The sequence below is a fragment of the Podarcis pityusensis genome (assembly GCF_964106645.2).
Source record: "Podarcis pityusensis genome assembly, chromosome: 13".
Classification (NCBI taxonomy): Eukaryota; Metazoa; Chordata; class Lepidosauria; order Squamata; family Lacertidae; genus Podarcis; species Podarcis pityusensis.
In genome coordinates this window covers 55251278-55266310 of record NC_138038.1, presented here as the reverse complement: position 1 = coordinate 55266310, position 15033 = coordinate 55251278, and the positions used below count along the sequence as shown (strand labels likewise).

Sequence of the window (15033 nt, the reverse complement as noted above, 5' to 3'; positions counted from 1 at the left end):
ATTAAAAACCGCACCAGAGTTTCTGATCTCTGCTAGGCAGCTTCCAAATGCAAGAATAATCAGATTAAAGGCATCTGTATTCACTTGTGTGAATGTGGGTTCAGGCAGACACAAGTGGGAATAGATAAACAGCCCAAAGGCACCCTAATTCCTGTCATTTCATAAAATGAAAATCAATTAAATGAATAATAATAAAATAATAATAGTTCCTGCCTCCTTCGCCTCAGCCTCCAGGCCACCATTTCCCTGCCAGATTCTGGCCTCTCTTTGCACCATCTTGGCCCTCAGATCCCTCAATCCCCTCAGCCCCTCCTTGGCTGCCATTATTATTATTAATTATTATTAATATTATTATTATTAATTGCATTTATAGTCCTCCCCATAACTCTCTCCCCGGCCGGCTCTGCTCCGCTTGACCAGCGTCTCTGAAGCAATTTCCGTTTTCTCCCCTTTGGGGCAACAGAGTCCTTTCAAGACCAAGCAGAAAGGCTCCTTCTTCCCTCCATTTTCCCGCCTGGTCTCTGGGAATTTCCCCTTTTTCCCCCTGAGGGAATTCATTTCTCCCTTCTCTGCCTTCATCTCCAGACGGAGGGACATTTCTTTCTAGGTCTCACTTTCTGCATCTTCCGCCTGAGTTTTGGCTCACAATATTTGACGTTTTCTCTTCAGCGCAGCCTCTTTTTCCTTGTCCGCCTTTTTCCCGCCAACTGAATCTGTTTTCTTCAAAGCCTGAGCTTCTCTGTCAGGTTTGGGTTTCCTCCATTTTGTCTCCTGACTGAAATTCCCTCAGAGGTTTTCCCTCCGTTTCTGCTTCTGCCTGACTCTCTCTTCCCTTCAGGAGTCCTGGGTCACGGTGGGGCCTTCTCCTCACAGAACTCTCTTTCCCTCACAAAATAGACAACTTTCTGCAGGAATTCATTCTCCTCCTGAGTTATACTTCCTGTCATGACTCTTCCACCATTTGAGGCAAACCCTCCAACTCTCTATGACTCCTAGAGATATGTTGTTGTTGTTTAGTCGTTTAGTCGTGTCCGACTCTTCGTGACCCCATGGACCAGAGCACGCCAGGCACTTCTGTCCTCCACTGCCTCCCGCAGTTTGATCAAACTCATGCTGGTAGCTTCAAGAACACCATCCAACCATCTCATTCTCTGTCGTCCCCTTCTCCTTGTGCCCTCCATCTTTCCCAACATCAGGGTCTTTTCCAGGGAGTCTTCTCTTCTCATGAGGTGGCCAAAGTATTGGAGCCTCAGCTTCAGGATCTGTCCTTCCAGTGAGCACTCAGGGCTGATTTCCTTAAGAATGGAGAGGTTTGATCTTCTTGCAGTCCATGGGACTCTCAAGAGTCTCCTCCAGCACCATAATTCAAAAGCATCAATTCTTCGGCGATCAGCCTTCTTTATGGTCCAGCTCTCACTTCCATACATCACTACTGGAAAAACCATGGCCTTTACCATACGGACCTTTGTTGGCAAGGTGATGTCTCTGCTTTTTAAGATGCTGTCTAGGTTTGTCATTGCTTTTCTCCCAAGAAGCAGGCGTCTTTTAATTTTGTGACTGCTGTCACCATCTGCAGTGATCATGGAGCCCAAGAAAGTAAAATCTCTCACTGCCTCCATTTCTTCCCCTTCTGTTTGCCAGGAGGTGATGGGCCCAGTGGCCATGATCTTCGTTTTTTTGATGTTGAGCTTCAGACCATATTTTGCGCTCTGCTCTTTCACCCTCATTAAAAGTTTCTTTAATTCCTCTTCACTTTCTGCCATCAAGGTTGTGTCATCTGCATATCTGAGGCTGTTGATATTTCTTCCAGCAATCTTAATTCCGGCTTGGGATTCATCCAGCCCAGCCTTTCGCATGATGAATTCTGCATATAAGTTAAATAAGCAGGGAGACAATATACAGCCTTGCCGTACTCCTTTCCCAATTTTGAACCAATCAGTTGTTCCATATCCAGTTCTAACTGTAGCTTCTTGTCCCACATAGAGATTTCTCAGGAGACAGATGAGGTGATCAGGCACTCCCATTTCTTTAAGAACTTGCCATAGTTTGCTGTGGTCGACACAGTCAAAGGCTTTTGCATAGTCAATGAAGCAGAAGTAGATGTCTTTCTGGAACTCTCTAGCTTTCTCCATAATCCAGCGCATGTTTGCAATTTGGTCTCTGGTTCCTCTGCCTCTTCTAAATCCAGCTTGCACTTCTGGGAGTTCTCGGTCCACATACTGCTTGAGCCTTCCTTGTAGAATTTTAAGCATAACCTTGCTAGCGTGTGAAATGAGTGCAATTGTGCGGTAGTTGGAGCATTCTTTGGCACTGCCTTTCTTTGGGATTGGGATGTAGACTGATCTTCTCCAATCCTCTGGCCACTGCTGAGTTTTCCAAACTTGCTGGCATATTGAGTGTAGCACCTTAACAGCATCATCTTTTAAAATTTTAAATAGTTCAGCTGGAATACCATCACTTCCACTGGCCTTGTTATTTGCAGTGCTTTCTAAGGCCCATTTGACTTCACTCTCCAGGATGTCTGGCTCAAGGTCAGCAACCCCACTACCTGGGGTGTACGAGACATCCATATCTTTCTGGTATAATTCCTCTGTGTATTCTTGCCACCTCTTCTTGATGTCTTCTGCTTCAGTTAGGTCTTTACCACTTTTGTCCTTTATTATGGTAATCTTTGTACGAAATGTTCCTTTCATATTTCCGATTTTCTTGAACAGATCTCTGGTTCTTCCCATTCTGTTGTTTTCCTCTATTTCTTTGCATTGCTCGTTTAAGAAGGCCTTCTTGTCTCTCCTTGCTATTCTTTGGAAATCTGCATTCAATTTCCTGTATCTTTCACTATCTCCCTCGCATTTTGCTTGCCTTCTCTCCCCCGCTATTTGTAAGGCCTCGTTGGACAGCCACTTTGCTTTCTTGCATTTCTTTTCCATTGGGATGGTTTTAGTTGCTGCCTCCTGTATAATGTTGCGAGCCTCCACCCATAGTTCTTCAGGCACTCTGTCCACCAAATCTAAATCCTTAAACCTGTTCCTCACTTCCACTGTGTATTCATAAGGGATTTGATTTAGATTATATCTTACCGGCCCAGTGGTTTTTCCTACTTTCTTCAGTTTAAGCTTGAATTTTGATATAAGAAGCTGATGATCTGAGCCACAGTCAGCTCCAGGTCTTGTTTTTGCTGACTGTATAGAGCTTCTCCATCTTTGGCTGCAGAGAATATAATCAATCTGATTTCGATGTTGCCCGTCTGGTGATGTCCATGTGTAGAGTCGTCTCTTGTGTTGTTGGAAAAGCGTGTTTGTGATGACCAGCTTGTTCTCTTGACAGAACTCTATTAGCCTTTGCCCTGCTTCATTTTGATCTCCAAGGCCAAACTTGCCAGTTCTTCCTTTTATCTCTTGATTCCCTACTTTAGCATTCCAATCCCCTATAATGAGAAGAACATCCTTCTTTGGTGTCACTTCTATAAGGTCTTGTAAGTCTTCATAGAATTGGTCAATTTCAGTTTCTTCAGCACCAGTAGTTGGTGCATAAACTTGGATTACTGTGATGTTAAAAGGTCTGCCTTGGATTCGTATCGAGATCATTCTATCATTTTTGAGACTGCATCCCAGTACAGCTTTCGCCACTCTTTTGTTGACTATGAGGGCCACTCCATTTCTTTTACGGATTTCTTGCCCACAGTAGTAGATATGATAGTCATCCGAACTGAATTCGCCCATTCCCGTCCATTTTAGCTCACTGATGCCCAGGATGTCAATATTTATTCTTGCCATCTCATTTTTGACCACATCCAATTTACCCAGGTTCATGGTTCTTACATTCCAGGTTCCTATGCAATATTTTTCTTTACAGCATTGGACTTTCCTTTCGCTTCCATGCATATCCACAACTGAGCGTCCTTTCGGCTTTGGCCCAGCCGCTTCATCAGCTCTGGATCTACTTGTACTTGTCCTCCGCTCTTCCCCAGTAGCATGTTGGACACCTTCTGACCTGAGGGGCTCATCTTCCAGCGTCATAACTTTTATATGCCTGTTGTCTTTGTCCATGGAGTTTTCTTGGCAGGGATACTGGAGTGGCTTGCCGGTTCCTACTCCAGGTGGATCACGTTTGGTCAAAACTCTCCACTATGACCTGTTCATCTTGGGTGCCCTGCTCGGCATAGTTCATAGCTTCTCTGAGTTCTTCAAGCCCCTTCGCCACGGCAAGGCAGTGATCCATGAAGGGGACCTAGATATATATATATATTTAACCACCACAGGTTCTCTCTTGGATTTTGTGTGAGGGAAACCTTAGATGCTTGGAGACTCAGGGAGATGTTGAACGGATAAGAAAGGTTTTATTTACAAAACCAAGTTGGTAAAACAAAGAAGGGTCAGGAGTTGGGTCCTTTCAGGAAACAGTGAACTTATTAATGACACTAAACCTAAAGAGCTTTCAGGCGTTAAAACAAAGAAGTAAACGCACAGCTTCTCTTCAACTTCTCTGGCTAAAAATCAGTAGTTCCACTTCAGGTTCCTAGAAGAGGAGGTGAAATGCTTCACTCGGTTCCTCTTTCCTCCCCCTCATTCCTTTACTCAGTTCTGAGACGCAGCCCAGCTTCCTTCTCTGCTTAAAACTGGGGCTCCCTTTCCGTCACTTCCCTTCTCTCTTGGCAATCCCACTCCTCAGGGGTTTCCAAATAGCAACGCATATCTGGCTCTGCGGGGGTTAAGCTGTGTAACACTATTATTATTATTATTATTATTATTATTATTATTTTATAACCCATGCTTTCCCTTAAGTTCCCAGGGAAGAGGACACCATTAAAACCATTTAAAACAAGTTGCAGTGACAGAAAGAAACTGAGTTGTGCTTTACTTGCTTTTTAGCACTTTCCCGCCCACATGAACCTTAGTCTCATGCATGTGGCCCTCAGGGGCTTGGCCAGATCAGGATTTGGCCCTCAGAACAAGAAAAAGGGATCCCACCCCAGGAGTCTGTCTGGAGATGTTGGAGATGCAAAGTGCTAGAAGCAGAAATGTGTCCTGAAGGGGCTGGGAGGGAGAGCAACTCTTGAGGAGCCCAGGATGAGGACCCTCAAGAGAGACTAGTGTCCACACTTGGAACAAATGATTCACTTCTCCATCACTGTTCTGCTTCTATCCCTGGGCTGAAAACACCGAGAGGCAGGAGCCTCCAGGCTCATTCATCGGACAGAAATCTCTTCCGTTGCCTCCACTTTTGGCCTGGTCACTTTCCTTCCAGGAGAGCAAGAGGATTTCTTCTTCTTCTTCATTCTTCTTCCTTTCCTTCTTAAATAAAGCTCAGAGTCTGGCCTGTGATGTAGTCATACTCTGGTTCCTAGCAAGACTCATCCACACTTGCTCAAAGAACCTTTCTATTCTCCTGACAGCGGGTCAATTTTATAACAGAACAATATATTTCCTTTGTAGAGTTTGCCAGCACCTCTCATTCGGACAGACAGAACTTGACAGAGAACCAAGGGGTTCCTTCTGATCTTTTGGAGACTTCCTGAGAGCAAAGAAATATGTTTGGAGAAGGGAGGGGGCAGAGAAAAGAAAGCGCTTCTTAGTGCAGTGCAGAGTCAAGCCTATGGAACTCCCTGCCCCAGGAGGCCAGGCTGGGACCAGGGCAGGGAGGAGGAGGAGAGGCTCTGCTTGGCTTCATGCAGGAGGGCTGAGCTCTTGTCTCCCCAGAGATGCTTCTGAATCCCAGTTGCTGGAAGGAAGCGCAAGGGGAGAGAGGGGCTCTTGCGCCCCATCCTGCTGGGGGGCTTCCCCTTGAACCCCCTGTGAGAATCATAGGATCATGGAGTTGTAGAGTTGGAAGGGAGCATAAAAAAGTCCAACCACAATGAACCATTTCCACATAGATCCCAAGGAGCTAAAAAACAGAGATGCAAAAAACCCGACAGCTACGAACTTCTATGGCACATTCACCCCTGGGTGGACCACACACATCCCCGGAGATTAAATCTAGCACCCTGGTACTTCTCTTATCAGTGCGTGGCGGGAAAAGAGGTTTACTCAGTAATGTAACTTACACACTTGGTTGTCCCAAAGCGCAGAGTTCTGGGTCTGCGTCATCCTTCTGGCTTTTGTGTGCCACGTTTGCAGTCTGGCTTTCTGAGAGATTAGTCTCATAGGCCCTCTTCATCAAATCACTTCTGCACACACCTGGCCATCTTTGGTCACTGGCCAGGTTGCAATTCAATCTTCAGCTCAGACAATTAGTACATAGTCTAAGAGGTGCCAGTGGTTTGACAGAGGGTGCCTCCAAGATGTTTTGAATTTGTTTTGTCGAAAGAGTGTGTTGGTAATAACAAGGTAGTGCGCTGCACATATTGTCAAAAGTAACATTGCGTTCTGGTTGCTGTTGCCAGTTCCTCCTTTCCCAATATTCCCAGGCCCCAGATCGAAATCTTGCCCAACTCTTGCATTAAAATCGCCCAGGAGGATAATTTGATCCTCCTCTGATAGGCGCCTCTGATAGGCGTCTTTATACTGAGAGTATAAATGTTCTTTAATGTCTTCATCAGCACCCAGTGTTTGTGCATTAAGTGCTTAGAATAGTAGCCTGTTGGTTTCTGGTGAGTTTTATTCAAAGTGTGAGACATACATATGACACTCTCCACATGATTATCTCTTCATTGACTGTTTGGCTTTCAGTTTGGGGTCCCTGAACCTGTAATGTATCACTTTATGGCTTCTCCATTTGCAATTGGAATATGGCCATCCCCACTGACAGCTTAAGATTGTCCAGGCCGCCAAGTAAATCATCATCCTAACACATACAGTATATAATAATAATAAATAATAAATTTTTATTTATACCCCGCCCTTCCCGGTTCAGAAAACTGGGCTCAGGGCAGCTAACAACAAACTTAAAACACTTAATTGATGCAACAAAAAACAGCCTAAAATACAGTATAAAACATGAATAACAATGAATTCAGAATTCAAAAATCAATTTAGGGGGAAAATCCATCCAATAAACATTAGATGATCTCCAGGGCTATCTGGCTAAATTTGTCCTATTTGGGCCAGTGAGAAGACCATAGGAGAGTTAGCTGTGGGATCGCAGAGCGGGTAATCTTCATAAAAAGGGGAGGGGGAGGGAAGGAAGGGGAATAAAAGATCAGGCTAAGTTCAAACTGAAAGCCAGGCAGAATAGCTGTCTTACAGGCCCTGCGGAAGGAAGTTAAATCCTGCAGGACCCTGGTCTCATGGGACAGAGCGTTCCACCAGGTGGGAGCCACCACTGAGAAGGCCCTGGCCCTGGTGGAGGATAGCCTGACTTCCTTAGGGCCCAGGACCTCTAAACAATGATTATTCATGGACCTTAAGGTCCTCTGTGGGGCAGATCAGGAGAGGCGATCCCGTAAATACGAGGGCACTAAGCCACAAAGGGCTTTAAAGGTTAAAACCAGCACCTTAAATCTGACCCTGTACTCCACTGGGAGCCAGTGCAGCTGGAAAAGCACTGGGTGAATATTCTCCCATGGCAGGGATCCAGTGAAGAGCCTCACTGCAGCATTCTGCACCCACTGGAGTTTCTGGGTCAGTCTCAAGGGCAGCCCCGCGTAGAGCGAATGAAGAACATCCATAACTGAGCAAGCACTGGTTTGAGTTCTTTCTTTTTCTTTCGCATCTGTTTACAGCTAGACGCTTCTGTTGCAAAAGAAGATTGCATTCTTGATCTCTGCTTCTCTGATTTTGATTTGGTTGCTAAAATGAAGGGGATTTTGCTGGTTTGGAGCTTCACAAAATCGGGATATGTGTCCCTTTTTGTTATATCTGAAGCAAATGACTCTTTGGGATGGAGCCTTGGCTCTCTTCTGAGACTGTGACATGTATTTTGAATCACTGGAATTTCCATTCCTCTTTTCTCCACACACTTTTCTCAGATGGCCAATGACATCAGTGAGCCTGAACCTTGGTTTGCCATCTATGAGAGCGGCAAAGGTCCCGATTTTTAACCATTATTATTAAAATCCATCAGTGTGGACCATTTGACTGTCTGAAATACTATCCAGAATAATAGACACTGCTATTCCCATCTCCTCGTTAAAGATGCACCTCCTCTGGGTTTTTCTTCCCAGATAATAATAATGATAATAATAATAATAATAATAATAATTTATTTGTACCCCGCCCATCTGGCTGGGTTGCCCCAGCCACTCTGGGCGGCTTCCATTCCTCTCTTCTACAGAACTGAACTGCTCTGGATTAGGCGATCTGGGGCTGGATCAGCAATGGGATTCTGGCTACCCATAGAAATAAGGTATATTCATAAAGCAAAAAAGAAAATCTTCCCCGTCCCAAGGGTTAAAAGCAAGTGACCTGCCTTCCTAGAGCGGACGGAAATCCTGCGGGAGGGGGCAGGTCCTCCAGAGCAAGGCGGGAGAGCTGGGGTGCTCGGCGCTCCAAGGGTTAAGAGGAACTGAGCCGGGTTCCTAGAGGGGACAGGAAAGAGGGGGCGAGGGGGCGGGACCTCCGGGGCCAAAGAGGGGCCTCTGGTCGCTGGTCTGGGCAGCTTCTGCCTGGGGTGAGTCTCCTCTCTCTCTCTCTCTCCCCGAGGGCGCAGTGGGGGGAAGGGGGTCCCGGGGCTGCAGGGGGACCCCAAGTCCAGGGAGGGGGAGGAGGGGCTCTGCTTGGCTTCTTGTCTCCCCAGAGATGCTGCTGAATCCCAGTTGCTGGAAGGAGCGCAGGGGGAGAGAGGGGCTCTTGCGCCCCATCCTGCTGGGGGGCTTCCCATTCAGGCCCCTGTGAGAATCAGAGGAACATGGAATCGTAGAGCTGGAAGGGAGCCCGAGGGTCATCTAGTCCAGCCCCCTGCAATGCAGGAGTCTCTGCTTCCCTGAAGGTTTCTGAGCAGTTTGGATGTCCACCTCTCAAGGATGTGTGAGTTGAGATTCCTACATTGCAGGGAGCTGGGTCACATGACCCCCGGTGTCCCTTCCAGCTCTGCAGTTCTGGGGTTCAGTGAAAGAAGCTTGTGGGGTGGGGCAGGCATCCGAGAGCTCAGTCAAGAGGAGAAGGGGGCAGGAAATTCCCCAAGAGAGGAACCACCACCAGGCTGCCCTCTCTTTGGCCACCCAAAGCTCTTGAGTGGGGAAACCACCAAGAGGGCCCCTCTGCCCCCCTGAGCCCCCAAGGGGGGGTATAGCAAAGGAGGGCTTTGTTTAGATATTTGGCTCCTGTGAGTCCCTTGAACTGGGCCCAGAAGCACAATTTCTGTTCTCACCCTGAAGCAAACTTCAGCCAGTGTGGTGTAGTGGTTAAGAGCGGTAGTCTTGTAATCTGGGGAACCGGGTTTGCTTCTCCGCTCCTCCACATGCAGCTGCTGGGTGACCTTGGGCCAGTCACACTTCTTTGAAGTCTCTCAGCCCCACTCACCTCACAGAGTGTTTGTTGTGGGGGAGGAAGGGAAAGGACAATGTTAGCCGCTTTGAGACTCCTTAAAGGGAGTGAAAGGCGGGATATCAAATCCAAACTCTTCTTCTTCTTCTTCTTCTTAACCTGTACCACTATTTCTGGGTTAGCGGAGTCTGTAACCTAAAGCGTATGTAACCCGAGGTACCACTGTATTTAAATGCGCTTCACCTTATGATTCCAGGGCAGATTTCAACATTAAAACACTTTAGGAAAAATAGTTTCAAACTATAACTAGAAGATTTCTACTTCTTCCTTTTTTCCTTAAAGAAAGCTCAGAGTCTGGGCTGGGGTGCAGTCCAGTCCTGGTTCCTTCCAAGACTCATCTACGCTTACGCAGGGAACCACCTTCTTCTGCTTCCCGTGTATCAGTTTTATAACAGAACAATGTATTTGTTTGTAGAATTTGCCAGCACCTAATTTTCAGATGAACAGAACTTTGCAGAGGCCCAAGGGGTTCCTTCTGATCTTTTGGGGACTTCCTGAGAGTGAAGATGCATGAGCAAGACTCAGCTGGCCCTGAAGCAGGAAGAGGCCCGGTCATGGAAACGGGAAGCAGTGCAGGATTCTGGGAAGGCTCTGGGCAGAAGATCCTGGGAGAGGAGCACACCCTTCACTCAGAGGCGCAGAGCCGGCAGTTCAGGCAGTTCTGCTCCCAGGAGGCCAAAGGACCCCGAGAAGTTTGCAGCCAACTCCACCACCTTTGCCACCAGTGGCTGAAGCCAGAAAGGCACACAAAAGCTGAGATGCTGGACCTGGTGATCTTGGAGCAGTTCCTGGCTGTCCTTCCGCCGGAGATGGAGAGCTGGGTGAGGGAATGCGGAGCAGAGACCAGTTCCCAGGCGGTGGCCCTGGCCGAAGGTTTCCTCCTGAGTCAGGCAGAGGAGAGGAAGCAGGTGGAGAAGAAGCAGGTGAGAGAGACTTTCCTCTGGATGCTCCCAAGGGGCTCCAAACAGGAGGGCCATCCTTTTTTGGAAACATCCAAGGAATGAGATGTGATATTTCTGAAGTTTTTTTCCCTTTGCCACTCCTTTTCTAACCCTTCCCCACATTCTCTATTACAAATTCTTGTTGCTCTTTCAGGAAAAGGATCTGTCTGCAGAAACGGGTCCTGATTCCTCTGAGGGAGAGAGGACTTTGTTGGACACCAGAGAGGGGCCACTGGGTAAGGAGGAAGGAATTTCTTCTCAGTCTGGCCACATCCTATTATTCTCAAAATAATCTGTGGTTTCTGTCAGTATTTTTCGGTATGACACTTGGGGCCAAGAGGCCAAAGGAGATGAGATATATTTGAACATAAGTAAAATATGAAATGGGGACAAAGGCCAGAAAGTACCTCTGAGAGAAGCATCCTGCACTCCTGTCTCCCCACTTCCCTTTGTCTCTCGCAGGTGAAAGAAGGATGCCAGCAAGATCTCCTCCTCCATCTCTTCATCCTGGTGGAGGGGAAGCAGCAGCTGAGGAACCGGATCAGGTGCGGGGAAGGAGCCTGGGGGAGGGGGGAAGAATGAGGGGTGGGGGAGACAGGGCATTTCTGGGGGCAAATGAATCTCTCCCCTCCTCTTTTTTCTTCTGTCAAATCTGGAAAACTAGCGTGCTTGCAGAGACAGAATGATTTGAAGAAATAAACATACAGTTCCATCCATTTTCACTAAGATTCATACCCATCATTAAAAACAGCATGAAAGATTCCCAAAACATTAAATTATGCACCCACAGTCAAAATATGCAGCAAACAAATCTGATCAATGCAATGCAGGCAGAAAGAGCAACGTGCAGGAAATAATCTTTATGTTGTGTAAGAAATGGACCTTTTTTCTTTTAGGGTCCAGTTTGTTTTGAAGATGTTGCTGTTTGTTTCACGGCTGAGGAGTGGGCGTTGCTGGATCCTGCCCAGAGAGCTCTGCATAAGGAAGTCATGGAGGAGACTTGGAGGATCATGAACTCTCCCGGTAAGGTTCCCTGTTTGGTCATAATACTTGTTTAGAAATTCAGTCAATATTTTTAGATCAAAAACCTCCCAGATTTTGATGGATCTCAACTTTGCCACCTAGAGTATCAGGAGATATGTGTTAATCTGAATTCATGATATGGTTTATCTCTGTATGAGATTGACATAACTCTAATACGACATGAAAGCCCCCATGGTGTCTGCATCCTGAAAGGCATTCAGGAATATCCTGAGTTCACACACATCAGGCATTATCAACACATGAAATATAGGGTTGCTCATTGCAGGATTCTCAGCTCCCCAGTGGGATCCACCCACCCCCTGGCAAGGGGGTGTAAAGGCAGGTTGGAGACAGAGATGTCTAGCTTCAGATCATTGCTCACAATCGCAAGTCTTTCACCTTGTTGTTAAACGGAAACAGGATGACCAAAGATGGGCAAGGTGAGAAAGAGGCAGGAAGATCTTGATGGAATTATAGAAATTGTAGGAATCACTGCCCCCTCTCCTATTGTCAGGGGCTGGACTGAGGAGGAATGGTGGGGGCTGCCCCCCTTCTCCTGAACCTTCCCATGGGCATGAAGCTGTTCCTCCTGCTTCTGTATCTAAGGGAAGAAGCAGCTCAGCATGTCTGCCAAAAGGTTTTCCCAAAGAAAGCACCTCTGGGGGTGCCTGACACACGCAGCTGGTCCTGGGCTCCTGCTCTGGAGAAAGGAAACTCAAGAGAGGGAGGGAAGGGTGCGCTGCTTACGCTCGTCATCTAAATCCTTTCAGTTCTTCCTCTCTCACAAGCGCTAATGAGCATTGTTCAATAATTGGGGGCTTCATATCATCCTGATGCTCTAATTCATCTCTCTCTTCATTTTAGGTGCTGAGGAATTAGAAATGAATAACAAGGGAAACCATGAGAAGATCCACACAGTGCATAAGCCATATCAGCCTTTGGAATGTGGAGATAACTTCACTAACAGCTCCGATTCCATGTCTCATCAAAATCCCATTGGGAAGAAACCATATCTGTGCTTGGCTTGTGGAAAGAGCTTCAGGAGAAAAGATAATCTCACTTGCCATCAAAAAATTCATACAGGGCAAAAACCATATCAGTGCTTGGATTGTGGAAAGAGCTTCAGGAGAAAAGATAATCTCACTTGCCATCAAAGAATCCATACAGGGCAGAAACCGTATCAGTGCTTAGATTGTGGAAAGAGCTTCAGTCAGGGCTCCTCTCTCACTTCCCATCAAACAATTCATACAGGGCAGAAACCCTATCAGTGCTTGCATTGTGGAAAGAGCTTTGACAGGAAGGACCGTCTCACTTCCCATCAAAGAATTCATACAGGAGAAAAACCCTATCAGTGCTTGGAATGTGGAAAGAGCTTCAGTTGCAGTTCCTATCTCACTTCCCATCAAACAATTCATACAGGGCAGAAACCCTATCAGTGCTTGCATTGTGGAAAGAGCTTTGACAGGAAGGACCGTCTCACTTCCCATCAAAGAATTCATACAGGAGAAAAACCCTATCAGTGCTTGGAATGTGGAAAGAGTTTCAGTTGCAGCTCCAGTCTCACTTCCCATCTAATAATTCATACAAGGCAGAAACCCTATCAGTGTTTGGAATGTGGAAACAGCTTCAGTCGGAATATTGATCTCACTTCCCATCAAAGAATTCATACAGGGGAGAAACCATATCAGTGTTCGGAATGTGGACAGAGCTTCAGTTGGAAGATATATTTGTCTTACCATCAAAGAATTCATAGAGGGAAGAAACCCTAATAATGCTTCGAATGTGGAAAGATCTTCACCCACAAGAAAAGTCTCACTTCCCACCAAATAATTCATACAGGGCAGAAACTATATCAGTCCTTAGAATGCACGATGGGCTTTACTGCAAGAAGAGCGCTTCTGTGACATCAGAGAATTCACAGTGGGGAGAAACCATTTCAATGCCAAGAGTGCGGAAAGAGCTTCACCTTGAAGCAAACACTCACTTCCCATCACAGAATTCATATGACAGAGACACCCTAATAGTGCTTGAAATGTGGAAAGAGCTTCATCTTGATTGAAAGTTTCACTTCCCATCAAACAACTTGCAGCGGGGAATATAATAGAATTATAAGATTGTAGTGTTGGAAGGGACGCTGAGGGTCATTGCTAGGGAGGGGGAGGGGCCAGTTTGGAATGCTGGGGGTGAGAGGTGATTGGCGGGGAATTCGAAAGGATGGCCTTAGACAGATTTAATATTCAATGTCCTTTTTAATGCAATTGTTGTTGTTGTTTAGTCGTTTAGTGGTGTCCACCTCTTCGTGACCCCATGGACCACAGCATGCCAGGCACTTCTGTCTTCCACTGCCTCCCGCAGTTTGGTCAGACTCATGTTTGTAGCTTCGAGAACACTGTCCCACCATCTCGTCCTCTGTCGTCCCCTTCTCCTTGTGCCCTCCATCTTTCCCAACATCAGGGTCTTTTCCAAGGAGTCTTCTCATGAGGTGGCCAAAGTCTTGGAGCCTCAGCTTCAGGATCTGTCCTTCCAGTGAGCACTCAGGGCTGATTTCCTTAAGAATGGAGAGGTTTGATCTTCTTGCAGTCCATGGGACTCTCAAGAGTCTCCTCCAGCACCAGAATTCAAAAGCATCAATTCTCCGATCAACCTTCTTTATGGTCCAGCTCTCACTTCCATACATCACTACTGGGAAAACCAGAGCTTTAATTATACATGGGAGAGAAACAACCTCCGCATGGCACATTCTGAAGCGTTTTTCAAAGTGCTCCATAAAAACCTGTACCAACAACAAACCTGCTAAGCCCAGGTGTTTGTTCAGTGGCTCCAGCTTTTGTAGCTGGAGTCAATCTGGACTTTCCTAGGCCACATGGGAAAAGGCCTGCAAGGAAGGAGAAGGTCTTAGAGGACTCACAGCCAAGATGGTCTCTGTCCTCTTCCGCAGTCTCAGCTTTTGTAGCTGGAGTCCATCTATTCATCACCTTGGATCTGGCCCCCTCAGGCTGGTGGAGAAAGCCTGCAAGGAAACAGTTGGAGGTTGAACTCACTAGTATAGGAACATCCTTGTAATACCCATTGTTACAGTAGTACTAAAGTAATGAAGAATGAACAGAAAAAACTGGAAGATTTGAAACCATACACTTATGTTAGGGTTGCCATATTTGAAAAAGTAAAAAGCAGGACACCCTGAAAGCTGTTGAGCATTTTTTAGGAAGACCCCAACATTGCTGTGCTTTTTTTAGGAACCCCCCCAAATTTTATGACAATGCCAAAATAACCTGATTTTTTTATTGATTTAGCTAAGATCCAAGAAAATCTGGACTTATGGCAGCCCTAACTTATCTACACCAAGTTATCATGAAATTAGTGTTTATTTTTAATAAATCAGTTGTACTCCACCTCACACCTCATTCTTCACTATGTTGGGGGTGAAGTGTTCAGGTCAGAGTTCTGGGGTGGCAGTGGGAATAAGGGGGGGGGTTGGTGAAAGGCCCATCTGTGCCCCCTGAATGCAGAGGGAAGAGGGAGCAGGAGGGGGTGGGCGCAACATGGGGGGGAAACAGCCTCCGTGTGGTACATTTCAAAGTTCTTAATATAAAAAAAACTTTTATAACATTCCTATAAGGTAGACCAGTAGCATATGCACAGCTTTC

General features: G+C 46.4%; 2 protein-coding genes across 3 annotated transcripts in view; one reads left to right on the top strand and one right to left on the bottom strand.

Moving 5' to 3' along the window:
- The window catches only part of LOC308460984 (uncharacterized protein), a 165564-nt gene that overhangs the window by 112014 nt on the left and 38517 nt on the right, over nt 1-15033 (bottom strand). The gene's annotated exons all lie outside the window — the stretch shown is intronic.
- LOC308460999 (uncharacterized protein) lies at nt 9663-14778 on the top strand. Of its 2 annotated transcripts, none has more exons than XM_080977568.1 (5): nt 9663-10330; nt 10518-10599; nt 10826-10908; nt 11260-11386; nt 12251-14778. In XM_080977568.1, exons 1-5 carry the CDS (start codon nt 9929-9931, stop codon nt 13153-13155), a joined length of 1599 nt encoding a protein of 532 aa, XP_080833694.1. In that variant the 5' UTR covers nt 9663-9928; the 3' UTR covers nt 13156-14778. The 2 variants fall into 2 exon arrangements, with proteins under 2 accessions (XP_080833694.1, XP_080833693.1); XM_080977567.1 differs by having other exon boundaries at nt 9665-10345.

Coding starts and splice junctions, on each gene's coding strand:
- LOC308460999 (XM_080977567.1), top strand. CDS start 9,929: ATGCATGAGCAAGACTCAGCTGGCCCTGAAGCAGGAAGAGGCCCGGTC. Junction 10,346..10,517: donor AGCAGGTGGAGAAGAAGCAG/GTGAGAGAGACT, acceptor TTGCTCTTTCAG/GAAAAGGATCTGTCTGCAGA. Junction 10,909..11,259: donor CAGCTGAGGAACCGGATCAG/GTGCGGGGAAGG, acceptor TTTTTCTTTTAG/GGTCCAGTTTGTTTTGAAGA.